This window comes from Sorex fumeus, unplaced genomic scaffold (genome assembly GCF_029834395.1).
Source record: "Sorex fumeus unplaced genomic scaffold, SorFum_2.1 ptg000028l, whole genome shotgun sequence".
NCBI lineage: Eukaryota > Metazoa > Chordata > Mammalia > Eulipotyphla > Soricidae > Sorex > Sorex fumeus.
In genome coordinates, this window is record NW_026606085.1 from 4143943 (window position 1) to 4171699 (window position 27757).

General features: G+C 52.5%; 1 protein-coding gene across 6 annotated transcripts; it reads right to left on the reverse strand.

Moving 5' to 3' along the window:
* Positions 1-939: 939 nt before the first annotated feature.
* DLG4 (discs large MAGUK scaffold protein 4) lies at positions 940-26963 on the reverse strand. Of its 6 annotated transcripts, none has more exons than XM_056115156.1 (20): positions 26591-26963; positions 18671-18835; positions 15592-15646; positions 15386-15444; positions 15088-15212; positions 14821-14990; positions 14596-14732; positions 14347-14491; positions 8399-8694; positions 8177-8279; positions 7918-8032; positions 4928-5104; positions 4634-4670; positions 4519-4546; positions 4343-4390; positions 4162-4263; positions 3647-3819; positions 2550-2659; positions 1860-1951; positions 940-1693 (listed from the first exon to the last, which is right to left on the reverse strand). In XM_056115156.1, the coding sequence occupies exons 1-20, from the start codon at positions 26618-26620 to the stop codon at positions 1587-1589; spliced, it is 2274 nt and encodes a 757-aa protein (XP_055971131.1). In that variant the 5' UTR covers positions 26621-26963; the 3' UTR covers positions 940-1586. The 6 variants fall into 6 exon arrangements, with proteins under 6 accessions (XP_055971131.1, XP_055971132.1, XP_055971133.1 ...); XM_056115157.1 differs by having other exon boundaries at positions 941-1693; positions 15386-15442; positions 15593-15646; positions 18770-18835; positions 26591-26960; XM_056115158.1 differs by having other exon boundaries at positions 941-1693; positions 15386-15436; positions 15593-15646; positions 18770-18835; positions 26591-26959.
* Positions 26964-27757: the final 794 nt, after the last annotated feature.

Sequence of the window (27757 nt, forward strand, 5' to 3'; positions counted from 1 at the left end):
ATGTGCTACCACAAGCACTGGCTGCAAGTTTCTTCAACATGAAAAAAATAAACATATGTAGAGACCAGAGCGCTAGTACAATAGGTAGGGTGTCTTACACCCAACTGACTGAGATTTGACCCTCAGCACCACATACGGTCCCCTGAGCACCACCAGGAGTGATCCCTCTGTGCAGAGCCAGGAGTAAATCCTGAACACAGCCAGATGTGGCTCAAAATCTGACATAATTTTTTAAATAAAAAATCGTATTTACGCTCCTTGCTTCTGCAACTATTTCTCCCAGACTTTTCTATTTTTCTGTCCTTGTTACTTGCAAAACTACTTCAAACTTTTCCTACTGAATGATAGAGTTTTTAAGGACATCCAATGAGAATATATTAATGCAATATCTCTCATCAGCAATGTCTGAAACAAGTTTCACCAGAGCCCTGCTCTGTCTACCAGTCCATGAACATAAGCAGGAAAAATTTCCTCTCTCTTTCTTTGAGAGTCCACTGAACTGATGATAGGACCAAGACAGCCCAGAACAGGAACAGCCTGGGAGAAGCCCACAAGAGCCCTGCCAGTCTCACTTTCTTTCTGCACCTGTCCGTGGGGCTGGACAAGGTCCAGGCTTCACTGGTGACTTGGATCCTTGACCTCAGGTTCCTCTGAGACCCCTTTCGGGCCACTCTGTCCTGCAGAGGGAGTGAAGAAGGATCTGACTTTCCCCAGACCCCAACCTACGCTCCCACCCTCTCTCCCTCCTCACCCGGGTCCCAAATAACCAGGCCACACACCAGGTTTCAAGTATCTGTCTCTTCCTTTCACTCTCTCAAAAGAAAAAATAAATAAATTGCAGAAGGCGGCAGCATTTCCAGTCTTCCCCTGGCTCCCTGACACCCAACCCCCAACCCCTGGCCCCACCCCCCTCCCACATTCCCCTCTCCCTAGACCCACCCCTCCCCTTCCCTCCCAAAAAAAATCCCAGAAAAAAAAAAAGCCACAGTTAGACCTTCCACTCATGCAAACCGGCAAAGAAAAAAGGTGGGGGGCATGTGGAAGGCAGGGGGCCCACAGTCGAGTCCCCCCACTTATCCCCCCAAAAACCACCTTTGAGAAGAAAAAATGGAAAAATTAAATGAGAAATCAAGGGACATGGGAAGTTATGGTGGGGGCAGGGGTGACACCAGACCCTTCCTTAGGAGAGAGCAGCCGCAGTGCAGCGCCGCTCCGGGATGGGGCACTGACTTCTGGAATGTGTGGGGGAGGGATGGGGGAAGGCAGGTGACCCCCAGTGGGTTTGTGTGTGCATTGGGGGCAGGCAGAGTGTAGGGGGTCCTAAGGAACAAGGGCTCAGGACCGGGAGCCTGGCCCCCCCCAGACCCCAGAATTCTAGGGTTTAGGAGCCCAGTTCTGGGGTGCGGAGATACATGCAGAGGAGTGTTCCCCCTCCAGTGGGCTGGATCCAGTTAGAAAGGAAATAAATAAGAAGGGTGGGAGGGAGGCGGGCAGGGCAGGGGTGTGAAGGGCTTGGGCGACTGAGTCCAGACCATGGGGCCCAGGCGGCGGGTGCAGGGCAAGTCCAGGCCACGCCAGGGCAGGAATCAGAGTCTCTCTCGGGCTGGGACCCAGATGTAAGGGCCTGAGAGGTCCTCGATAACGCGCTTCACCTTGTGGTAGATCTCCTCAAAGCTGTCGCCCTCCACGATGGCTGGGGGTGGGGTGGAACAGGGAATGAGGCTGGAGGCACAGCCAGGGTGCGCCAGCCCAAAGAGGCACCTTTCTCTCAGCCTCCACACCCTGAGCCATGGGGGTCCACCACCCACAGGAGACCATCCCCCCGCCTCATGCGCTGGCAGCAGCCGCTGTGGCCTCACCTGAGAAGCACTCTGTGAACTCCTGCTCCAGCTTGCTGGCTCTGTCGAAGGCTTTGCGGGCTTGCTCCTCCGTGATCCGTTTATTGATCTCTCTGTGAAGAGGGAGAGGCACTGGCTGAGGGGCATCCCACCCCGCCTTCTCCTTCCTCTACCCAGAGATGTGAAGTTATGCCCAGTGTCGTCTTTTTTTTTTTCCCTTGTTTTTTGGGTCACACCCGACAATGCTCAGGGGTTACTCCTGGCTCTGCATCAGGAATCACTACTGGCGGTGCTCGGGAGACCATATGGGATGCTGGGAATTGAACCTGGGTTGGCCGCGTGCAAGGCAAATGCCCTACCCGCTGTGCTATCGCTCCAGCCCCCCAGTGTTTTCTTATTCAGAGCATACAACGTGTCTTCTGAGGTCACAAATGACGGGTCCGCCACCCCACAGCCCACCCTGGCCAGCTGTGGCTACTCCAGAGTCAGCCTGAGTCAAACAAGGCCCCTGAAGGGACCTTGATTTGCCGCAGCGCCTTTGGGACTGTGGGCAGCTGTCGCCCCCTCTAGGTCAAGGCAGGAAGGGAAGGGAAAGGCCTAGGATTTCCTGCATCTCCTGGGATCCAGCTCTGGAGCCAGTGTGTCCAGGCTTCAAACCAGGGGCCACAGGTGTGGGGAAGTGAAGGGGAGGCCCCCTGGGACCATACTCACAGCACATTCTCCAGGGAGCGGGGGCGGATGAAGATGGCGATAGGGTGCAGGTGGGCCGCCTGCAGCCGCCGCACGGCATTGGCTGAGACATCGAGGATGCAGTGCTTCCCCTGGGGCAGGCAGGGTGGGGGGCGGGGGGGGGGACCAGCGTGTGGCAGGAAAGACAGACAGGTGCCAGGACAGGACAGAGTCCGGGGAGAGGTGGGAATGGGATGTTGGCCAAAAGGAAAATGACAAGGATGTCAATGGAGAGAGAGAGAGAGAGAGAGAGAGAGAGAGACAGAGACAGAGACAGAGACAGAGACAGAGACAGAGAGAGACAGAGAGAGTCAAGGCAGACAGGAGAAGTAGACAGAGCGAAAGAGAGAAAAAGAAAACGGCAGAGAACAAGGAGGAAGCAAGCACAAAAGGGACAGCGCAGGCGGCGGGGAGGAGGGGCGGAGAATGAAAATGAAACAGGGAGAGGACCCAAAAGATGGGCAGAGTAAGGTCAGAGGGGCAGCAGTGAGCCACAGGCGAGGAAAAGGGAAAGAAGGAAGTAGGGTAGAGGAGGACGGAGGGGGGAGGACAGACAAAGGACAGACAGATGGAAGGAACAAGAAGGGACAGATGGGATGGAGGAGAGGCAGATGGAGAAAGGATCCGTGAAGGGAGAGAGGGCAGGGTGAGGGGCAAGAGAGGGAGAGGTAGCAGAAGACAGGAGAGGGGGCAGAGACCCCAGGAACAAGGTGGGGAGAGAGCACAGGGCCAAAGGGACATGGGGCACAGGAGAGGGAGAGTCAAGGGGGGCCAGGGCCCAGGAGGAGAGAAGTAGGGCGAGTCGGAGGGCCGAGGAGGAATGAGGGGCCAGATGGTGGTGCAGAGTTTGGGTCAGGAAGCGGGGGGGGTGGGGGGGGGAGGCACAGGGGAGGGGCACAGAGTGCACGCGATCAGACAGAGTCGCCCAAGAGGAGAAGGAGGTGGAGGAGCGAGTGGAGACCCAGCAGGGAAAGAGACAGAAAGAAAGAGAGTTAGAGAGAGCTGGAGGAGGGCCAGGGGTGGGGGGCAGGGGTGGGGAGGGGAAAAGGAAGAGGACAGGGGTGCCCACTGGGTCCTACCTGCTCGGCCACCTCTCGCACGGACTGGACGCTGGTTCCATACAGGTGGCTGTTGTACTGGCCGGCCTCAATGAACTTGTGCGCTTGAATGTCCTTCTCCATTTTCTCCCGGGACGACACAAAGTGGTAATCCCGGCCATCTATCTCATACTCCCTCTTGGGCCGTGTCGTATCTGCCAGGAAGTCACCCCACCCCCCAAAGATCTAACCACCATCCCTCTAGCTCAAAACCTCACTACAAGCCCCTAGAGAGCTGGTCCACGAGTGGCAAAGGGCTGCTAGGAAGCACAGGACGGAAGCAGGGCAGAGCCGCTCCAGCTCCCTCGAGTTCTCCGAGCCTCTGGCCTGGAGTGACTACTGCGAAACATGAGGGGGGCCAAGAAATCCCCCTTCTCTGTGTCCTCTGCACCCCAGAGACCCACATCTGCCTATAGCCCCCAGGGATGGGTCTCCCCGACCCTTCTCCAGCAGAGCCCGCCACTCGCCTCCATCTGAAACCCTGACCCAATACTCACGAGGAACACAGGATCCAAATTTGTCGGGGAACTCGGAGAGAAGATCATCATTGGCACGGTCCTTGGTGGGCCCAAGGATGATAATGGGGCGAGCATAGTGTACTGAGGAGAGAGATCTGGCTTAGACGAGACAGAGCTGGGAGCAGGAGAGACGAGGGCCAAAGCCAAGGCCAGGGCTCACCTTCCATCTGCGTCACTGTCTCGTAGCTCAGAACGGAGTCTTCTCGACCTAGAGGGAGGAAGGCAGCTGGGAAGGGTGCTGCTTGGGGGCTCAGTGGCCCATGTGACCCTCCGAAGGTTATAAGGGGAAACACAGAGCCCCTCTCCTCCAGGTCGCCCCACACTGACCCTACCTACCCTGCGATCCAGAGCTGGAGCCCCAATCCTAGGAACGAAGACACCATTTGGTTGATTTAGAATTCAGCCCCCCTGTAAGTCCCTCACCCCCAAGCTCTGCCCCTCTTCTACCTACCTTGGCCTTTAACCTTGACCACTCTCGTCGCTCAACCCTGTGGGAAACATAAATGAATGGATGGGGCTCGGGGAATCCTCCGTGGGAAGCCCTAGAACAGCTGATAACCCCATCTGCCAACAGCCCCTAGTCCCATGAGCAACCACAGGGGCTCACGTTAACCATGATGCCCAGGAGAGCCAAGCAGATCCCCGATGACTCAGGACACAGCCCGAGGAACTACTGGCTGCCCGCCCAGGAACCTTGGGAACTGGGTGCCTGTAGCAGAAAGGTTGCAGGCACCAGGAGCCTCACCGCCGTTTGCTGGGGATAAAGCCAATGTCATCGGTCTCACTGTCGGAATGGACCCGCCGTGCCTGCCACCATTCCTCATCGCTGGCATCAATTACATGCAGCACGTCCCCAAAGTGGAAGCTCAAGGCCTGGCTCAGGAAACCGCAGTCCTTGGTCTTGTCGTAATCGAACAGTGCCCTGAAAAGGCATATGGCCATTGGTCAAATCAATGGCTCAGGACTCCAGGAATGACCCCAACCACTCGAAACCCAGACCTAAGGTCCTAGGAGAAAAATCGACAGCAGTGTTCTTCAATCACCAGTCCATAGACTGCTGTGAGTCCACAGGCATGGAAGGTTGGAAACCACTGTTCTGCCATCTTGGTTAGGACTGCCAGATCTAGACGGGTGTGCAGGACAGGTACTGGTCTGCAGGTGTGTGAAAGTTGAAGAACACTGAAGAACACTGGTCTACAGCAAAACCTGGGCTGCTCATGGTTCTCTCCCACAGCTGCCATGTTTTCTGTGGCACTGTCGCACTGTCCTCCTGTTGTTCATCGATTTGCTCGAGCGGGTCCAGTAACATCTCCATTATGAGATTTGTTGTTACTGTGTTTGGCATATTGAATACGTCACGGGTAGTTTGCCAGGCTTTGCCCTGCGGGCGAGATACTCTCGGTAGCTTGCCGGGCTCTCCGAGAGGGAAAGAGGAATCGAACCTGGGTCGGCCCAGTCGGCCGCGTGCAAGGCAAATGCCCTACCGCTGTGCTATAGGTCCAGCCCATATATTCTGAGGAACCCCCAAACTATGTGAGGACCAAAAGTTCTACAGAAACTTCATCATCACCATAGCTATCTACTATCGTTCAGTCCACACAGGGGTCCCCTGACTCTGAGACTTCTAGAATGAGAATTACATCTCCTCCCTTCCAAAAAAGCTTTCTGCGTCTCAAGGATCCACCTTTGTTAAGGTGAGTTGGAAACTGCCCCCACTCATAAATAAAAAATAAAGAAGAAGAACAAGAAAAAGAAGATCACCCTTCCAGTCTGGTTAGCCTATTCAGTAACAACTTCCGGTCATGGGGGGGGGGGGGGGGCGGGGAGGGCAAGGCAGGGAGAGAAAAACTGTGAAGTTGTAGTTGCAGGCAGAGTAATGGGACTAGAAACAAAACAAGAGTCTCCGGACATCATTGAGGAGTTAGAACTAAACAAGCCCTGGAGCCAACAGCACCCCAGCAGGGAGAGAAGGGCCACTTGCAGGTCCAGTTTGAACCAGGGATCTGGGCAACCGTTCAAAGAAAGAGAAAACACTGATGAGGCAAGACAAAGCATGCACACACAAGAAAGAGAAGAGCTCGATATGGGACATGTTGAGTGTGATATGCCTGTGGAACACCCCAGTGGGCATGTCCAGAAAGCAGATGGCCAAACTGCAGACCTGGACCTCCAGAAAGAGGTCAGGCCAGAGCTGACAGTTCCAGTTGACATGGACATGGGCAGAGCAGAGCAGCACAGGAGGATGGAGAGGAGCCGAGACAGTGAAGAGAGGACCCGGGAGGTAGTCGAGTGGGATAGTACCTCATCCTGGAGGATGAGAAAGAGGTGTGGGGACTGGAGCTATAGTACAGAGGGTGGGGCGTTTGCCTTGCACGCAGCCAACCCTGGGTTGATTCCCAGCATCCCATATGGTCCCCCAAGCACTGCCAGGAGTAATTCCTGAGTGCAGAGCCAGGAGTAATCCCTGAGCATTTCTGGGTGTGACCCAAAAAGAGGGAAGGAAGGAAGGAAGGAAGGAAGGAAGGAAGGAAGGAAGGAAGGAAGGAGACAGAGAGAGAGAGAAAGAAAGAAAGAAAGAAAGAAAGAAAGAAAGAAAGAAAGAAAGGAAGAAAGAAAGAGCCCGAGAAGAGAGCAAAATGCCCTGGAGAGGTGAAGCAGAAGCAAGAGAGCAGAGACCCAGCTCCCCTGGCTGCCCACGTGAATGTGTAGGCAGTGGCCACATTCCAAATCACCTTTACAGTACCAGGCAGTGACTTTTCTTTTGGGGGGAGCCACTCCTGCTATAGTCAGGTGGTGCTTGAGGGCTCTCCGGCTACATCCAGTGGGGCTAGAGGGGTGAGGGATCATGCACAGGGCAGATGCAAGGTAGGTTCTTCACCATTTGAGTCAATTCCTGACCTAGCATTAATTAATACGTGAGTTGCTGGTGGGTGGCTGAGTGATATTAGAGGAGGTAAGGCACTTGCCTTGCAAGCAGCCAACCCAAGTTTCATTCCCAGGGGCTGAAGAATAGTACAGCAGGTAGGGCGTTTGCCTTGCACACGGCTGACCCGGGTTCGAGTCACAGCATCCCATATGGCTCCCCAAGCACCACCAGGAGTAATTCCTGAGTGCATGAGCCAGGAGTAACCCCTGTGCATTGCCGGGTGTGATCCAAAAAGAAAACAACAACAACAACAACAAAAAGTTTGATCCCCAGTACCCTACAAGGTCCCACGAGCCCTACTGGGTCCCGCGAGCCCACCATGAGTGTTCCCAGAGTGCAGGACCAGGAGTCAGCCCTGAGCATTGTTTGGTGTGGCCCCAAGTAATGCTATTAAAATAATTTTTAAAAAATTTAACTGTGGGGCTTGAGCGATAGTACGGTGGTAGGGCGTTTGCTTTGCATGCGGCCGACCCAGGTTCGATTCCCAGCATCCCACATGGTCCCCCGAGCACCACCAGGAGTAATTCCTGAGTGCAAATCCAGGAGTAACCCCTGGGCATCGCTGGGTATGACCCAAAAGAGAAAAAAAAAAATTCAACTGTGAGTTGTGAAATTGTAGCACAGACTGAGAGTCCCAGGGAAAGTGCCGAGTGCCAAGGGTCTAGAAGGCAAGAAGGGTCCTTGAGGCAGAGACTGTTTCCCCACTGACAGAGATGTCAAAGGTAACCTGGACAGATCAGGTCCTCAGCCAGAGTCAACCCCCAAGCCATGTGCCCCACCCCCACCATGAGTAACCCAGAGAGTCTGACCTGATATAGAAACCCCTCTTGGGATTGCTTCGCAAGGAGGCGGTCCCTGAGCCCAGGCTACTGTTCATGAGCTGCTCCCGGAGGTCATGGATCTTGGCCTCAAATCGGCTGTACTCTGAGGAAGAACAAGAGGTTCCTGGCACTGGCCTCTCCTATTGCCACACTGCCCCCCCACCCCCACCCCTGCTGAAGCCACATCTCAGGACAGTGTCCTAAGAGTCAGCCCAGCCCATGAGAAGAAAAGCTTCAAGCCTGGTACCTTCCGGTTTGTACTGAGCGATGATTGTGACCGTCTGGCCTGCATTTTTAAGGGCGATGGCAGCCTGCTCATGGCTAGCATTACGAAGGTCAACACCATTGACCTAAGCAGAGAGGAGAGGCTCAACTGCTGAAAGTGACCAGCCCACGCAAGCCCTCCCCATGAGCTCTGAGTTCTGCCCAGGAAATGGGGGGAACAGAAGCTGGGCCAGCCGTTCCTCACCGAGAGGATCTGGTCCCCCTTCCGTAGCTCGCCGCTCAGGTCTGCAGGGCCCCCAGCCAGGATAAAGGAGATGAAGATGCCTTCACCATCCTCGCCACCCACAATGTTGAAACCCAGGCCTGTGGAGCCCCGGTGGATCACGATCCTCCTCGGTTCTCGGGGAATATCTTCCTCGCCCAGCAGGTCCTTGGCCACTGGGGAGTAGCGCCGAGGGGAAGTGGGGGTCATGGCTGTGGGGTAGTCTGTGCCCAGGTAGCTGCTGTGACTGATCTCGTTGTCCAGGTGCTGGGAATAAGCTGAAGGAAGACAAGAGGGAAAAGATGAGACAGACCTCAAGGACAGAGAAGCACCCACCATGGGACCTTCTACCTTGGGAACCAAAGGAGCCAGACTCAGGGGAAGGGGAAGTTATTCCACCAGAAATAAGGGCATGGTTTTAAAAAATTTTGATTCCTCCGCCCCTCTTGGAGAGCCCGGCAAGCTACCGAGAGTATTCGATATGCCAGACACAGTAACAACAAAGTCTCCAATGGAGACGTTACTGGGCCCGCTCGAGCAAATCGACGATCAACGGGAGGGCCTTTACCTTTACCTTTACCTAATTAAAAAATTAAAATTGAAAAAAAGTAATGTGGAGTTCATGCCCAATTCAATCAGCTTAATCAATGGCTGAATAAATAGCAGTGCTCCTACATTAAAAAAGAAAAGAAAGAAAGAAAGAAAGAAAGAAAGAAAGAAAGAAAGGCGGGCATGATAGGTAAAGTAGATGTCATGAGTCAGGACAGAAGTGACACCAGCAGGAGTTACTTTCCCTAAGGAATATTAGAGGTGAGAACTACATGTCCGAGGAATGCCAGGATGGCTAAGTCAAGAGCAGTATTATCAGGAGGCGGGGTTCTTTTGCCAATTCATTCATTTGAATGAATTCAATAAAATGAATTCTATAAAATCCATCACGTTTGGCTGGAGATATTTTAACAGGTTGTATGCATACAAAGCTTGATTTGCATCTGGAAAGCCTGGATTCAGTTCCTGGTACCATGTGGTCCCTTAAGCACTAACAAGAATAACTCTGAACACTGCTAGGGGTTGCCGAAAATTTTTGAAAAAATATTCAGGGCAGGAGAGATAATGGGTATGGTGCTTGCCTTGAATACAGTCGATTCAGGTTCTATCCCTGGAACCCTATATGGTCTCCAAGCCTTGCAAGGAGTGATCTCTGAACAATAGCTAGAAGTAAGCCTTGAACACTGCCAGGTGTGGACTAAAAAATCCAAAAATTCATCAACTTTTTTTCTCTCTTGATGATCATTTTAGAAAATACAAGGTCATTTTTACCTTCTATTAGGAAAATCCTGGTAAGTGTACAATGTCCCTTCACCCTGTGCCTCCTTTAAACCGGTCATCTTGCTCTATACACTCATCAGATTTAAGTTCAGTTTCTTGGCAAGCATGTTTCAAAGGTTACTGCATCACAACAGTAGCACTGTAGCACTGATTTGCTCGAGCAGGCACCAGTAACATCTCCATTGTAAAACTTGTTGTTACTGTTTTTGGCATATCAAATACGCCACAGGGAGCTTGCCAGACTCTGCTGTGCGGGCGGGAGGGCAGTAAACTCTGGGTAGCTTGCCGGGCTCTCGGAGAGGGACTGCATCCCAATAGGATGTACTGTTTGTCTTTTTACATGATTAAACAGTAGGTTCAGGGGCTGGTACGGTGCTTGCCTTGTATGTAGTTAACCCTAGTCTGATTACCAGTACCTCACATGGTCCCCTGAGCACCATCAGGAGAAATTTCTGAGTACGAAGCCAGGAGTAACTCCTGAGCATTGTCAAATGTGGCCCAAAAACAAACAAATTGATGATTCAGGCCTTGTCAGCTGCCTTTCACTGAGGATTTTAGTAGCCACTGTGACAATCACTGTCAGGTTCTATTTCATTGATGACTGAAAAATGTGCTGCTTTTATATTATTTCCTTCAGTATTATTATTTCTCAGAGGAAGCATTTTTTGGTAGAAGCTCTTCTATAAAGAACTTACACAGAGTAACCATTTGATGATTCTGAGTTGATCTGTACAGGAAAGGGAGGATAATACTGGACCCTTTACCTTTATTGATCAGTTTCCTAAATGGATAGATTCCCTAGCACCTTTAAAAGGTACCTAATTAGGGGCTGGAGCAATAGCACAGCGGGTAGGGCATTTGCCTTGCACGCAACTGACCCGGGTTCGATTCCCAACATCCCATATGGTTCCCTGAGCACCGCCAGGGATAATTCCTGAGTGCAGAGCCAGGAGGAACCCCTGTGCATAGCCAGGTGTGACCCAAAAAGCAAAAATAAATAAAAAATTAAAAATTAAAGGTACCTACTTATTCTACAGGGTTTTGTGTATTGTTTTGTTAAGGGTTTTTTTGGTTGTTGTTGTTGTTGTTTCATTTTTGTTTGTTTTGGAGTCACACCAGCAATGCTCAGGGCTTACTCCTTGCTCTACACTCTGGTACCACTCCTGGCAGGACTCAGAAGATCATAATAGGATTCCAGGGATCCTATCATAATAGGATTCCAGGGCTGGAGCTATAGCACAGCGGTAGGGCGTTTGCCTTGCACGCAGCCAACATGGCCGACCCGAGTTCGATTCCTCCGCCCCTCTCGGAGAGCCCGGCAAGCTACCGGGAGCATCTCGCCTGCACGGCAGGGCCTGGCAAGCTCCCCGTGACGTATTCAATATGCCAGACACAGTAACAACAAAGTCTCCAATGGAGGCGTTACTGGGCCCGCTCGAGCAAATCGATGATCAACGGGAGGGCCTTTTATTATTTATCCATGTCTTGCCCAAGATCTGGTATCAGCCTTTTCTCCAAGGAGCAAGTATCTTTTAGGTAGATACAGAATTCAGAGACAGTGTCATACAATTTTCCTTTAGTTTTAGTGTACTTTCATATTGTTGGCGTAGTCATGCCTCGTTATTCTTATCCAAAACTGTCTTAGCTATTTTCCAAAATGTATTTTTCCAGTAGAACTTTAAAATCAACCTGCCAAGTTCCGAGAGGAAAATCACATTAAAATTCTGATTAGAATTGCATAAAATGTATAGACTAACTTGGAGAGGGTTGAAATGCTTGGCATATTAAGCTTCTCCATCTGAAAATATAAAATGATTTTGCATCTCTTCAGTCTGTTTTGTTTTGTTTTGTTTTCATTTGTGTTTTTGGACATGCAAGGCAAGTGCCCTACCCACTGTACTATCATTCTGGCGATTCTCTTATGTTCAGTAACAAAATTCCATCATTTTCTTCATAAAAGCCTGAGACATTTCTGATCCAGTTTTCATTTTTTTAAATTATATAGAATTTTTACTATAACAAAAGGGATTTTTTCCTCGGTTTTTAAAAATTTCTTCGTGTGCATATATGTATGTGCATACAGACACCAGGATCGAACCCAGTATCTCACCAAACAATGCATACTCTCTACCAATGAGCTACATTCTTGTCCAGCCAAATAGAACTCTTTTTTGGTGAGGGGGTTACATGTGGCATGTTTGAGGTTCTATTTTTATTTCATTGTTCAGAGCTCAGAGGCTACTCCTGATGATGTTCAGGAGATGCTCACTGAAAACAATATGGTACCAGGGACCAATCCTGGTTTGCCAAACTGATGCATCACCTATCCCCAAAATCTGGTCCCCAAACCAGATTTATTTTTAGCCCTTACGGTTTCTTATTGCTGAGAATTTGCTAATTCCTGCTATGTATCTTACATACAATCACATTCTTTTTCTTCCTTCTTTTGGGGTAGCCACACCAGTGGTGCTCAAGGCTTACTCATGGCTCTGTGCTCAAGGATCACTCCCCGAAGTGCTCGGTGGAATATGTGTGGTGCCAGGAACCAAACCTGGGTCAGCAACTTGCAAGGTAAGCACCCTGCCTGCTGTACTATCATTCCAGCATCACAGTCACATTCTTAACCTTCCTTATCCTTTCAAATTTTTCAGTTAATTCCATTATAGATTTGTTTTGGGGCCACACAGGTGGTGCTCAGGGCTTACTCCTGGCTTTGAGCTCAACTCACTCCTGTTAGGCTCCGAGGACCTTATGGGATGCCAGGGATCAAAAACCAGGTCAGTTGCCTGCAAGGCGAGCACCCTACCCACTGTACTATTGCTCTGGCCCCTCAATTATGGATTTCATACAAATAGAAAATAGCACAACTCGGGGCTGGAGCGATAGTACAGTGGGTAAGGCATTTCGCTTGCATGTAACTGACCTGGGTTCAATCTCCTGCATCCTAAATGGTCCCCTGATCACCTCCATGAATTATTTCTGAGCTCAGAGCCAGGAGTAACCTCTAAGCATCACCAGGTATGGACCAAAACCAAAATGTTTAAAAAACAGCATTAATTCACATCTAAGAATGTGTATTTATCCTTCTTTACATGTAACCTCTATGTATTCTATCCTCTAGCCCTGCTTAAAATCTTAATGCAATGATTCCCAAGCCTCCCAGAGGATGCTTGAAGAACTGAAGCACTGAAGCACTGTAGCACTGTCCTGTTGTTCATCGATTTGCTCGAGCGGGCACCAGTAACGTCTCCATTGTGAAACTTGGTGTTACTGTTTTCAGCATATCGAATACGCTATGGGGAGCTTGCGAGGCTCTGCCATGTGGGCAAGATACTCTTGATAGCTTGTCGGGTTCTCTGAGAGGGGTGGAGGAATTGAACCCAGGTCGGCCTCGTGCAAGACAAACACCCTACCCGCTGTGCTATCGCTCCAGTCCTTCCAGAGGACATCTGGCAATATCTAGAGACACTTTTTGATTGTTATGACTGCTAGGAAGAAAAGGCCACTGTCATCTGATGGTCAGAGATTAGGGGTGCTATTAAAAGATAGCTCAAAGGGCTTTGCATGCAGGAGGCCTGGGTTCAGTTCCCAGCACCATGTGATCCTGAGTGACCCCCAAGCTTGTTTGTTTATTTCTGAGGGGTTGGCATTTGGTCTATATCCATGGTGCTCAAGAACTGTACCTCGCTCTATGCTTAGGAGTGACCCCTGGTGGTGCTCAGAGGACCAAATGCAACGTCAGGGATGAGTCAGGACTGGCGGCATACAAAGCAAATAAATGCCTTACCCCTGTATTATTGTTTGTTTCAGGGTACACACAGCAGTGCTCAGAGGCTACTCCTGGCTCTGCGCTCAGAAATCAGTCCTAGCAGTGTCCAGGGAACCATATGGGAAGCCAGGAGTCAAACCTGGGTCAGCTGTTGCATGCCTTACCCACTGTACTGTCTCTCTAGCCCTTCCCTTAACTTTTTTTTTCTTTTTGGGTCACACCCAGCGATACTCAGGGGTTATTCCTGGTTCTGCACTCAGGAATTATTCCTGGCGGTGCTTGGGGGACCATATGGGATGCTGGGAGTAGAACCCAGGTCAGCCGCGTGCAAGGCAAGCACCCTACCCGCTGTGTCTTCCCTTAACTTTTGAATACAACAAATCACAGTCTATCCAACCACCTTTCAGTTTTCCAAAACAAACTAATTTACAACGATGCTATTCCCTTAACATGCTTCTATGTTATTAGAAACTCTTAAATCTCAATTTACAAGCAAGACTAGTCTATATAGTCTTTTCTCCACATGCTCTTATAAAATAAAAAATGAAACTTTATCTTTTCCTAGCCTCAGAAAGGACTTCAAAATCATCTGCTCTCTGAGGCTTTAGTAAAATTGGCCAGAAAATCAATGGCCCTTATTTATGCCTTCTGGGGGGAAGTTCCTTTCCACTGAGTCCTTTTCCAGTTCTTCTACGCTGATTCTTCACCAACTATGGCAAATAACATAGGTGTTGTGGCTATTCTATGTGGAATATCAAAGAGGAACTAAGTAGGTTGTCAAGGGGCTAGGTGGGATGGGTAAAAAGGGCTTCGGGGCATAAAGGGCTCTCACAGGTTGTGATATCTGGAGGAGCATAGCTGTCACTCAGGTAGGCGTTGCTGGGTTTGGCCACCTTTAGGTAGACGACATCGTATGTATTCTTAAGGGCTGCTACAGCATCCTCGTGCATAACATCCTCCAGCCCCACACTGTTGACCTGGGGAGGAGGGAAGCAGAGTTCAGAGAGCAAATACTTGGTGAAGTTCAGGTTTCCAAGGCCAGGCAGGAAAGTGTGCCAAGGAAAGTAATGGGGGTCCTCACCGCCAGGATTTTGTCTCCAATCTGCAACCTCCCATCCTTGTGGGCCGCACCCCCTTCGATGATCTTCGTCACATAGATGCTATTATCTCCTGGGATATGCTGGTTCCCAACACCCCCTGCGATGCTAAAGCCAAGACCTAGAAGAAGGGGTGAGCAGAAGTGGGTAAGCCGGCTCTAAGGGGCGTGGGGCAAGGAGGCAGGTGGAGGAACCCCATGGTACATTACCTTTAGGTCCCTTGATGAGTTTGATTTCCATGAGCTTCTCAGCTGGGGGCTTCCGCCGCATGACGTAGAGGCGGACTATGGAGCCAGCTTCCTTGAGGGCCTCCACGGCAGCAGAGTGAGTCACCTCCCGCACATCCACTTCATTTACGAACAAGATGCTATCATTGACCCTGGGGGCAGAAAGGTGGGCCTGAGCCAGGAGCCTTGGGCTGCCACAGCCCTTCCTTTCACAGAACGAAAACCCTAACCCTTGGCTCTTCTCCCCACCTGAGGCGACCATCCTGGGCTGCAGCCCCACCAGGAATGATCTTGGTGATGAAAATGGATGGGTCGTCACCAATGTGTGGGTTGTCAGTGCCACCTGCGATGCTGAAGCCCAGACCTGAGTTACCCTGGGCAAAATAAGAGACAGAGAGTCAGCTCACTCACTGCACATCAGGGCAGAAATGACAGGGAACAGGAAGCGTGGCAGGGTAGAGAGACACAGAGTAAGGGCTTGCCACCCAGAAAACACGGGCAGAAGGCAGCACCGACCAGAGGGGCTCAGACAGAGGCGCCTGCTCACCCTTTCCAGCGTGATCTCCTCGTATTCCATCTCCCCCTCTGTTCCATTCACCTGCAACTCCAGCGGATCAGAAACACAGACACAGTGAGCCGGAGACTCCTGGGGAGCCTGACCAAAGACCCAGACCCTCCCTAGCCCCTCCGTGAAGACCAAGACCCTCCCACACCCCCTCCGGTCTGCAAGGTCCCCAAAATCTAAACAACTCACATATCCTGGGGCTTCTAGGGTATCTGTGTTGACAATCACAGGGGGTGAATTGGCCTGTGGGGGGGTGGGGAGGAAGTAAGAGATGAAAGTTGCCTGAGCCTTGGCTCCAGAGGAAGCTGGTGATGAAGAGTCCCACGAGCCAGTCTGATTCTTGCCATCCTTTTAACCTAACCGCACCCCTCAAGGCTACAGCCACACATGCCCGTGTACATGAGCCTAACTGTGCCCCGCCGAGGCCCCTACATGTGGAAGGAGAGGTACGAGAAGGGAGAAGGGAGCGACGGCCAGACTAGGAGCAGCAGATGGAAAGGAGTGAGGAGGGAGGGGCTGGGAGAGCTTCTCACCGGATGTAGCACCACAGGGGTGTCATGTGCCTATGTGCTACACATAGACACCCCGGGACGTACGTCCACCGGGTGCAGCCCTCTTCTGCTTGGTCCTCTTCCTGTCCTATCTCTCCACACAGAGACTCACGTGCCTTTATTGTCCTACCAGAGGTTTGACCCTCACCTTCGCACACATCTGCCTTAATCCCTGAGCCTTGGAATCTAGGGGTTCCCCCAGCTGCGAGGCCTTTCTTCCTTCTCACCCACCCGCCATCTAATCCACCCTTCCTCTAGGGACCCTGTTGCCTAGCAACAGTATCTCAGCCCAGCCAAGGCTTGGGGAGACCCACCTCCTGGAGACCTTGTCGTCAGGACAACAGGAAAGGAGGAAAAGGGAGGGAAGAGAAGGACAGGCGTGGCTTGGGGGGGGGGGGAGCAGACACCCGAGATCCGCCTCTCCAACCCTGTTAGCCCAGCTGAGAAGTCCCTGCTATGGAGCTTTGTGGGCACAGCTCAGAACAAATATCCTCCCTTCCTCCTCTTCTCCCTTTCTTCCTCCCTCTCCCATTCCCTTCATCTACACAGTACAGCTAGGTCCGGTTCTCTCATCTTCCAACCCACCTTCGCTCAGGAAAGGGTTAAATGGGGCTTAACCAGATCCCTGACATTGCTGGATACGGGAGAGGCCAGATTTAAGCTGGTTCTAAGGGTTTCCCCAAATGCCAGAGCAACGGCAACCACATCGTCCAACCACATCGTCGCTATGGCAATAAAGGGAGGCGATCTATCTCCTCCCTTTCTTGGGGAGGGGGGACGGGAAGGGGGCAAAATACCAATCACAAGGCATTTATCTTCAAATCCCTAGACTCTTTCTCGCTCTTCCCTTTTAAAGGGGGTCCCCACGTCCCCCCTTCCTCTTTCTCCCAATCTATCTCCTCCTTATTTATTTGCAACCCACCCAGCACAAGACATTTATCAATGATTCCCCAGACTCTTTCCTGCTCTTCCCTTCCAGCAGGGAGTGCCCAGCTCTCCCTGACTGCTATTTCTCAATACTAATTACCATTTTCAAGTTCTAAAATAGACCAGATATCTATAAGTCTACGAACACCATCCCCCGGCCCTTCAAACCTCAGCAAAGGCTACTGTCCAGTCCACAGCCACAACAGTCAAAATCTCATCCACATGTCCTTCGTCTACCCCATAGAGCCCATCCTCACTTCCTGACCCCAGCCTTATTCCCAGATCCCATCTCTAACCCTGACTTGCTTTCATCTTCTTCCCTCCCCTCACTTCTACTCCTCCCACACCTTCCATATACAATCCTGGTCGCACTTTCAAGTTCCTCCTTCTAACCTTAGCCTCGACTCTAGCCCCTTCCCTGTCACTGTGCCATCCTGCAGCTGCATCCCTCAGCAATCTTCTGCCATTATCCTCCACCATCGCTTCTATTCCCTGGAGGAGAGAGCAGCACCACTTTAGCTCACCCCACGTTCATACCTCCGAGACTCTTTCCCCACATCCTAATTCACTTCTCAGCACATCCCCATCTCCTGAAAATTGGTGCTTCTCCTATCCTTGTCAAGCCTTGTCCTGAGCCCTCCATCATACATACACTCAGAGCCTCTGGCATATCCCTCGGGTTCCATCACTCCCTAGCATGGTCCTAACTGTCCCTGTCACGCTCACTTCTCTCTGTCTCTGTCCGTGAAGCCTCCATCCTTCCTGCCCTCCTTGCAGGGGGGACTTCAGGGGGAAACTCTGTGCCACCTCCCCAATTCCTGGTCTGACTCTCTTTCCTCTCTCTCAGTTCTACCTGCTGTTCTGATTTCAGTCTCACCCCTGTCTGGCTCCTGCCCCAGAAATACGCGAGTTTCATCCTTTCTCAATTTTGCTACATGCCAGAGAATGGACCCGCTATGCCCCCCAACTCCTGCCACCTCCTCACCCCAGGAGCTCATCAGCCCGGGGTTCATTAACCGCTTCCCCATCTTCTTGGTGAAATTTTCAGCAGCCTTCCCATTCTCAGGGTATTCACAAGATCTTGCAATCCCAATCCTAACTCTCAAAGCTTACAATATGCCCACTATTCTCCCTTTCTCCTCGTCCTGTGCCCCAAGAGAAGACTCAGGGAGAAGAGAGAAGGGGGACTTGGAGAGTCAGACAGTCCCGGAAACCAGGCATCTTCAGGACTACAAAACACAGGGGGAGCACCGAGAAGAGGAAACCAGTAGTAATGAACAGTAATGGGGGAGAGAAGGGTGCGGAACGGTGTGGATGGAGGTGAGAATCTGAGAGCGGTCTGAAGGGAAAGCAGAGAACATGTAAAGGGGGCAGGGATGGACCAAGGCTGCTCAGGCCGCAGAGGGCCTGAGCCGGGGATCAGGGAGAGGGAGGAGTGCGTGGGAGGGAGAGAGCGACAGCATCAAGCACCAGCCAGCAGTCAGCAGCCAGCAGGGAGGGAAAAGCAGCGGGGGAAGGGGAGGCAAGGGAGGGAAGCAGAGGCTGAGGCAGAGCTGAGGCAGAAAGGGACCACAAGCCAGGTGGATGGAAGGGACTGGCCAATTCAGGAACGGACGGCTGGGCCCAGAGGTTGGAAATGGGAGGAGGAGGGCCCCGGGATCTCTAAGCCGCGTCTGGACACACACACAACACAGCCAAAGGAACACCGCCCTACCCCTTGGGGACTGATGCCGCACAGGCTCCGAGGCTCCGAGGGCCACACTGGGGAGGGCCCGTCCGAGTCTCCTACCTGGATGGGGGAGAGGTGGGCGTGGCCCACGACCCCGTGGACCGCCTCGAGGTGGGCCAAGTTCCTCTCCGCCACGTGCACCAGCTCGGGGGCGTTTACCTGGTTGGGGAGGTGAGCCGGGCTGTGCTCCAGAGGGGGCGTGTCTTCATCTTGGTAGCGGTATTTCTGGGGACCAACCGGGAGGCAACGTCACTGGGGCAGGCCCCCGCCAGCCCCCGGCGCCTCCCAAGTACCACCACCTCCTCTTCCCAGACCACGGCAAAGCGGGAGGCCCTGGGGCCAGCCCATCTCCTCCCCCTCCCTCGCCTCCAGCCCATTGGCCCCTAACCGCAAGAGACCTGACACCTCTCCTCTGTCCCCAGGACCCTCCCCTCCCCCAAATCCTGCTTTTAACATTCTGGGATCACCTCCCCCACTTTCTCCTCAGCACACTCCCTCCCTTTCATACCTTCCCCCACTGTCCCTTCCTGGTCCCAGCTCCTGTGACATTGGGAACCTTTGCATCCATCCTCACCCTCTTCATGCCACTCCCTGAGCTGTGACCTCCCTCCTTCCTTGTACTATGGCTCAGCCCCCATTGGACTTCCCAGCCAAACCCCACCCTAACTGCCTCAGTCTCCCCACTGCAGCCTCTAAACCCCCTGAACCAGCCACTGGCTTTCCAGCACCTCGAATGCCCCCGGCAGAGACCATGGTGAGACACTTCCACTAGCAGGCACTTGGCATCGGCCCCACAGGCAGAACAAGGCTGAAGGCATCCAGCTCTTTCTCCACTGGCCTCAATGGCGCCCACATAGTCAGAAAATGGACCCCCAAAGTCTAGCCACACCTTTAAAAATAATCACATTCCAGTCAATTCATCCAATATGCCAGAAGGCACCGGGGAGGAAGGGAGAGGTAAAGAGGCAGCAAGGACTCTGAGGAGGACAGGAATGGGTGACAGGTTCCTTCCTGGGAAGGAAGAGAGTGCAGAGCCTGACTGTGAGTTCCTGGTCTCTTACAGCCCTTTCGAGTGGAAAACCCCTCATGACTCCTGACTTATAACCACCTGCCTCCTGTGCTAATTTAATAGGCACAATGAGATTAACTGGAGGCCAGAGAGAGAGAGGGGCATCTGGAGAGAGCTATGAAAGGCAATAATCCTGCCTGATTCCTCCTACATCTGTGCCAGACAGCATAGAAACAGACCCTCTCATGGGGCTGAGTGAGAGTACAGGGATAGGGCCCTTGTCTGACCCCTACGGGCAGAGTCAGGAGTAAACCCTGAGCACAGCCAGGTGTGGCCCTCCACTCCCCCGCCCCCCCAAAAAAAGAAAGAAAGAAAAGAAGAAATCAGCTCTCTCAACCCCAAGAGGAGAAAAAGAATGAGGAGGCCACATCCAAGACTCCCTCCGTGATTGGAGAAGATAAAATACACTCCCTAAAACACATTGTTCATAAGAAAAGGCAAGGAGACTGGAGAGTTAAGGAAATGGCATTGCGTCTGAAGGACTCAATACAACCTCTAAGCTCAGAGCCAGGAGTAGCCTCAGCACCTCAGGATGTGGCCCAAACCACCCCATCCCAAAGAAAAAGAAAAGAAGCTTGTCAAAGTCAATGCCCAATATTTGAGTATGATTCTGAAAAGCCTGAGGCTGATGAATCAAAGATGAGGATGTAGCCCCACATGAACTGTCGCCAAGAGAACAGAGGAGGGAAGTGACAGTGAGCAGGGCAGACCCTCATGACCAGGAGACAGAGAGCAAGAATCTAGGAGAACCGTGATACAACTGAAGAGTCTTAAAGAGGGGCAAGAGGGAAGCGTCTTAAAGAGGAGCTTATCAAAACAGACTTTGGCCATGACGTGGAGGGGGAATTCTCTGAGGTTTCAATACCACGGGCAGAAAATGTCGGGGAAAGGGGAAAGGAGGGATGTATTTAGTAAGCAAAATAGTGTCTTCAACAGCTGAGCCATCTCAAATAACAGGATCCAACGGACCGAAAACGGCTGCTTACTCTACAGCCTGAAAAAAATCTTAAACCTGGATAATGGCCCAGAACTGGAGGGTCCAGAAAGACAGCAGGACGCAGTTTTCTGCACGAGCCCTCGCAATTCCCAAGAAGTACGTGGGTCAGAGTCAAGAGCTGCAGCTTCAAATCTGGAGTTTAGGGGAGGGTTTAAGCCCAACACCCCTCTAGCACTATCCCATATCACAGAGAAAATTCCTAAATCTGATGTAGTATCAGGGTGCACATAAAGAAAATGGAAAGGTAAAGACGGTTATTTTGTGGTTTATTCTAGAGAGGAAATGAAGGTAAACTATTATCACAGTGAGACTGCAGACAACTGTACCTGCCCCACCCCCAAGAGGGAAGAAGGAGTCAAAACTGGGGGAAAGGCTTCTTATTGGGAAAGGATGTGAAGGAAAAGGGGAACAGGAACAGGGAAGGAGACCAAAGTTCCCGGAACGTGGCTAACGGGGGTTAGGGCTTATGTTTCATCCGTTAATCTCTGGGAAATTTTCAAGTAGATGTAGCAAGGAAATCGGGGGAGGAAGGCCTTCTAGAAGGGTGAGGATGAGTGTAATTCCAGAACTGCAGTCTTCGGGGGTGGGACCGGGTCTTTAGCCCCAAATTACAGCACAGTGAATGCAGACAAGGCAGACAAGGAGAATTCCTTCCTTTACTCTACTGGGACTCCGGCTGACAAGAGACAGCTTGGATGCCATTGGCGGACCAAGTCTGAACCCCCAATATAAAAGGACATGAAGCAAGAAAAACACTTAGGGATAGCTGCTCTTCCTTCCCCCGTGAGCCCCTCATCATTGGAGCCCCAATTCCATAGAATGACCTGGAACCCAAGGCTGCACCCGGAGAGACAGGGGTGTGAGTCAAAGTGAATGATGATAAGGGGGCGACCCACTGTGCCTATTCGCCATACACTGCAACCCAAAGACCCCACACCAAGCAGAAGGAAGAGCGACAACACTTGAAGCTTGCACCCTGAGATTTGGGGGGTCCGGAAAGAGGGGAGCGGGGCCGGAGCCCGTACCGCGGCACGTACCACGCAGAGACACATGGAGGCGAATCTGTTCCGAGCCGACATGGAGGAGGGGAGGGGGAGTCGGGGAGGGGTGGGTGGGAGAGCGAGGGTCCCGGGGTTGGGGAGGGGGAGGGGTAGAGGGGCGGGGGCTGCGGCGGCTGAGGCGACTGGAGGCTGCGGCCGGAGGGGGGGGCAGCGCCTGCGCAGTGCGGGAGAGGCGTCACGGAGGGGGGGCGGTGCGGGGAGACCCTCTGGGCCAGCAACTTCCTCGCTCCACCCAGATCTGCCAGTTCCGACCCCCCTACAGAGAACTTCTAAAACGGACCATTTTATTCCCCCGATTCTCTGGGCCCCTTCTTCCAGACAATCGCCCATCTCTAAAATCACCTCATCATTCCAAAAGCTCACCTCTTATCTTACCGGACTCCTAGGATGCAGGCAAGGAAGCAGTACTTCTCTCACTTAAGAAGGACCTCCAAAGAATCTACAGTGCCTCTGACAAGCCTCTCCCTTCAACCCCACCCCCAAGGATTGCTAATGTGGACAGCATCCCCCTCAGACTCTTCCCCACCGGATGGTCAAAGGAGTTTAGATCCTTTAAACTAACCCTTTAGAAATCACCAGTTCATTAACAGAGACATTGAAACACTACCCTCCTGTTAATATAAACATCCAAACAGGGGCTAGGACAATAGTTCAAAGAAATGGGGTGCACGGTTTGCACGGGAGCCACAGTGCACCAAGCAGAAACCAGAGGAGCCCCCAGAACCCAAAATAAAAGTAAACAGCATCCAAATAAGCCGCCCTCAAATCTGTTTCCAAATCCATGGGTCCAATAGGTATTCATGACTTGCTAATATGTTAGTTCCCAACGTCACCAGATCTCTTTTTGGACACCAAATGCATCTTAAATATGACCCTCAAATTAAATCAAAAACTCTTCCATTTACTCCCATTGAAAGGTATTTCTGTCCTTCTCCTCCTCTTCTTAATTTTTTTTTTTTTGGTACTGTTGCTGGGTATTGAATCCAGGACCTTGCAGGCAAATGCATTTTCTTCCACTTCCACTGACCTACATTCAGAGGCCTATCCCTTTGTTTCATCTCATCCCTAAAGTTCATACATGCCACTTCCTACACCTCAACCATGTTTCTTAATTTCAACTCTGTTGAAATACTACCCCCAAAAGAGCTATTTATCTCACACCTAGATCTCAAAAAACATTCAGTAAAATTAAACCCAGTCTGCAATTTACAGTGACCCACACAACTTCCAAACACACCCCAAACAAACCAACTGCCCCACGTCTCTTCCAGGTCTTCTATTTTCTCCCTAACCAATGAATCTTAAAGCATCTCTTCCAAACATTCTCCCATTGAACGCCCACCTTTCCAATTAAAAGCCCAGTGAGTAGTCTCCTCGAATCTACTTCTGTACAGCGGGTAGGATGATTGCCTTGCACACCTCCAACCATGGTTCGATCCCTGGCACCAAATAATGGTCCCCTGAACCCGCCAAGAGTGATCCCTGCGCGCAGGGCCAGGAGTAAGCCCGATCAACACCGGGTGTGGCCCCAAAGGGGGCAGGGGTGGGGAGGAGGGGAATCAGGAAAGATGGACTTCCCTAGCATCTCACCTTACCCAGACACACTCTCTGCCATTAAATGAAATCTGTTATATACTCCCCAAAATGAACCCCGATGCCCTAGTTTCATATCTGGAGATAGAATGCTCAGATTCTCAGAGGGCGCATTGCGGAAAAGCAGGACGCGAAATGCCTTCTAAAATAGAAGATGCACAGGCCCTATTTCTCCACCAGTGGGCGCTACGGCCCACTAAGACCCTCCGCACCCCCCCACTTCCTTTTTCCCTCCATTTTCCGTTTCCCCGTTGCCTGGCAACGCAGAAATCAAGGACTTTGCTGTAGCCGGGCAACCGTCTCCCTGGAACATAGAGTTGAGGTAGGAGGTTGTGCTCTGGTGAAATTTGAACAAGCCTCCATCTTTGAAAAACTGAGACGTCAGATCGCCCAACCCCGGATTCTCCTTTTCGAAGACCCCAGCGCTTCTTACTCACTCCAATCTATGCTCGCCTCTTTCCGCGTGCTGGACCACGCCACGCCCCTCCCGGGCGAGCCCCGCCTCATCTCGGTCAAGCAACCCCAGCCCCGTGGCCCCGCCCCGTCCAGAGGATGCGCTCCCCCTCCCGGATCGAGTAAGCCGGACCCCACCCACCTGCCGCGGCAAGACCACGCCTTCGTCCACGGCCCTCCCATTCGCTCCCCCGGCCTCGCCCACACTGTCCGTCCGCCTCGCCCCTGTGGCCAATGAATGAGGCCGTTGGTCACACTGCCCCGCCCCCAGCATCCTAGATTTGCCCAATAAGGACCACCTGGAGGCTTTAACCGCTTAGCCCCGGGCTTAGTGCAAACATTCCGGTCTTCCCCACTTTCCGCCCTCCCCCACTTGTTCTGCTCCGCCCTCCGCCACCCTCGCCCGGCCCTCAGAGCAGCCACGCAACTTCAGTCGTCGACGGTTACCATGGCAACGGCGGCAGCAGCGCGGGGAGAAGGGGGAGGGACGGGGGCGGAGTGGGAGAAAGAGATGCTCAAAGACTGAGAGATCCCCTCAGATCGGTGTAAAATTAAGTGATAGCTCTAAAGGCAGAATTTGCACAAACCGCGGGGCCTGGCACTGCGCGAGTCTTCAATAAACGTTCTTTAAATTACTGCGGCAGGAGTCTAAATATAGGCAATGAAAGATGGAGGACTCAGAACGAAGGCAAAGCCTGAGCAGCCCCTACCCCATCCAGCATTTAGCGGGGGCAGCTCGATGCCATGCTGGCTCCTCCTGCTGGCTCTTCCTAAGCTACCCTCCACTGCCCTGGATAGAGATGAACCACAACTCCCGAGAGCCTCTGGAGCAGCAACTGTCTTAACATTGAGGGTTACTGGGCCTTGAAGCCTCATGGGAGTTGGAGTCTCCGCCATCCTGGAACTGACAAGTTTTGGGGCCAAGGAATGTGGCAAGCCTGGGTCTACACGCCTCTGTAAAACCCAAATGCATGATCATCTGCGCACAAGATTCCTTCTTCAGGAGAAGCTCAACCCTGGGATCCATCAAAGTAGGAGTGTGGGAGATGATAAGCCCCACCCCCGAGGATCACTGCCAGTGCGATCAAGCCCCTCACCCTCTCTCGCATGTGTGTATGTTCACGTGTTCACAGCAGAGCCCACACATTCCAGTTGGTCTACTGTGGACACTGTACACAGGGGACCACCGCAGGGAACTCAGGCTAAGGGCAGGTCAAGGACCGGAAACAGGAAGACCAGAGGAACAGACAGACACTAGAAGAGACCAAGTCAGAGAAACTGGGCTCAAAAATTCACTGACACTGGTGGTTGGGGTGGTTGTGGTGGGAGTGTGGGAGGGAAGGGGGAGCTGTGTGAGAGAAAGCCCTTGGACCCACAGAACAGGGAACAAACAAGTAGTCTTCAGAGCAGTTGAAGCTCCAGACCTATAGGTCCTCCTGCCCCAATCTCTTCCATCCATCATTCACATGTGCACAACACATGTGCATACATATGTGTGAGTTTGTAACAGGGAACATGTGTGTCCTTAGCTCTCTCCCCTGAGAAGCTGCAGTTCCCACTAAATATAACCCCCTCCCCAGCCTGTGACTCACACAGACCCCGCCTCCCCGGCCCCCACTTCCTGTCCCACCCCCCCAGCCCCCAGCTGCCTGCCACCCTCCCAAGCATCCCTCTACACACCAGGCATCCAGCTTTCCAGTCCTAGCTCGAAGCTAAGACCTAGGCTATTTGTCATCCCACCAGGAGTGTGCCTGCGATGCCTATCCTAAACCTCCTGCTCTTCCCAGCTCCCATCCAACGTGGGACACCTCTGTACAGATTTTCCCAGTCACCTCCCTGCCCTCCTACTCCTTTCCACCCCAGTAACCTTAAATCCAGGTGTCCTCCTCCACCTTGATCCGAAGTGCCAGGAGTAACAGGAACCTTTTCCTCCATCTGTTCTTATTCCCCTTCCTCAACCAGGAGTAGACATGGTGAGTGTGGAAACCTACCTGGGCCACCCCCAGGTTCTGCACTACCCACCTGTCCCCCATCTAAATCCCTTCTCTCCTAAAATCTTTCCTCCTCCTCCTCTTCAGAAGCTGGCAACCTCAGCTGCTGGAAGCTCCTACTTCTGATGGAAGCACCCCAAATCCTAACCTCACCTGGTCGATTCTCTCAGATGATCCTATTTCAAACTCCAGCCCTCTGACAACTCTCAACTCTCCTCATTTCGTGTGATCAAATCCTAAATGACCAGTTCCATCAGACTGAGAAAGCACTCCCAAAATGATCTACCACCAGATACTTGCCCTGTTAGCCTGAAGGCCAAACCCCTCCTCCGCCAGATGACAGCCCCAGACCAGTCAGACATTCACAACCAATATCATTCTGCCCCAGGCCAGGAGTCCCCTTAAATTGGACACAGCACTTGCAACCCAAGGAAGAACCTCACAGACCAACGTAGTCTAGCTCCTAGCATACAGGAGCAGGATTCCCATGAGAGCCAGCTTCTCCTTAAATAAGTCTCCCTCAAACATCAGTGGTGCTATTTGACCATTTGTGGGTTTGAACCAAACCCACAAGATCCCCCCCAAATCACAGAATACCCCAAATTCCCCATTTCCCCACAGGTACAAAGGGATCACTCCAGGAGGCACCTGTGGCCAAACCCAGCATTTTCTGATGTGAACCCCCAAACTGAATTATGATCCCCCAAAGCATTCCATATACGCATTCCAGGGTCTTCAGCCCCAAATCAGGCCTCCTTAATCCCTCCCCACAAACTCATACCCTCCCCCAGGACTGTCCCCTACCATCATGCTTACCTTGGTTGTCACTATACAGAGACAGTCCATGTTGGGGGGCCTGGCCGCTGTGGCGGGTAAGGGGCTCTGACTTCATCGGAATTTCCTTCCTCCCCTTGGTGGGTTCTCACCCCTCCCCCCTCCGCACCCCACTTTTGCAGGGGGGGCCAGGATGGGGGGAGGGGTGAGAGGGGAAAGAGGGGGTTGGAGAAGGGAAAGGGAGGGGAGCGTGGGAGGGAGGAAAAAGGGGCCAAAAAAGGGGGTCCCCAATGTAGGGAATGGGGTTTGGGGAGCACACCCCAATTTTCAGGAGGGGCGGGGGCACCGGGGGCTGGCAGCCCCGGAGTTCGGGGGCTGGGGCATGAGCTGAGGTGGGGGAGGGGAACTGGATTTCAGGGAGCCCCGGGGTGCGGGGGGGTCTTGCCTAACAGCCAGGGTCTCCGGCAGTGGTGGGGGGGCGGGGGGAGTGGGGGGGTCGGTCGCGGCAGCGGCCGAGGGAGCCGTGGAGCTGAGGAGGGAAGGGGAGAGAGGAGGAGAGAGGAAGCAGGGGGAGGGAGGAAGGGAGCGAAGAGCGAGAGAATGGGGGGGTGCCTTGGCAGAGTTAACTCCTTCGGTGCTGGCAGGAACCCGGATAATGGGAAAAGGAGACGGAAGCCAAGGCGGCGAGGTCCTAAGACCAACACGCAGAGCTGGTCAGCCGCCGGCTATGACATCAGTGACTCTGAGGATGGCTTCAGCTTCTTAGAGGAGGCAGCAGCCACATTGGCGTGTGAGCGCCAGGGTTATTTCAATACCCGGGAGAAGCCATGGCAGGGGATGGGAAGGGTAGGCAGAAGGGAATCCCAGGGGGCCGAGGTCTTCCTCAGAGTCTCCAGAGGAAGCCTAAAAAGTAAGTATGCCTAGACCTCTCTGCGTCCAAAATTGATGCAGACCTCTCCCCCCACCACCAAAGAGGAGGGAGCAGGGGGGCTACAGGATGAAAGATACTCTCTGTGCCCCTTGCTCACCCCTCTAGCTTCCTGCTTCCACAGGAATTGTGTCCCCACACTGCACCCCCTTACCTGACTCTCTGAGATGGAAGCTTCATAATATTCCAGGATATCTGTCACAGGTACAGAACTGAGTTACTTTCCCCTGGCACTGCCTCACTGGCCAGCCCTGCAGCAGCTCCTCTCTGTCTGGTACCCG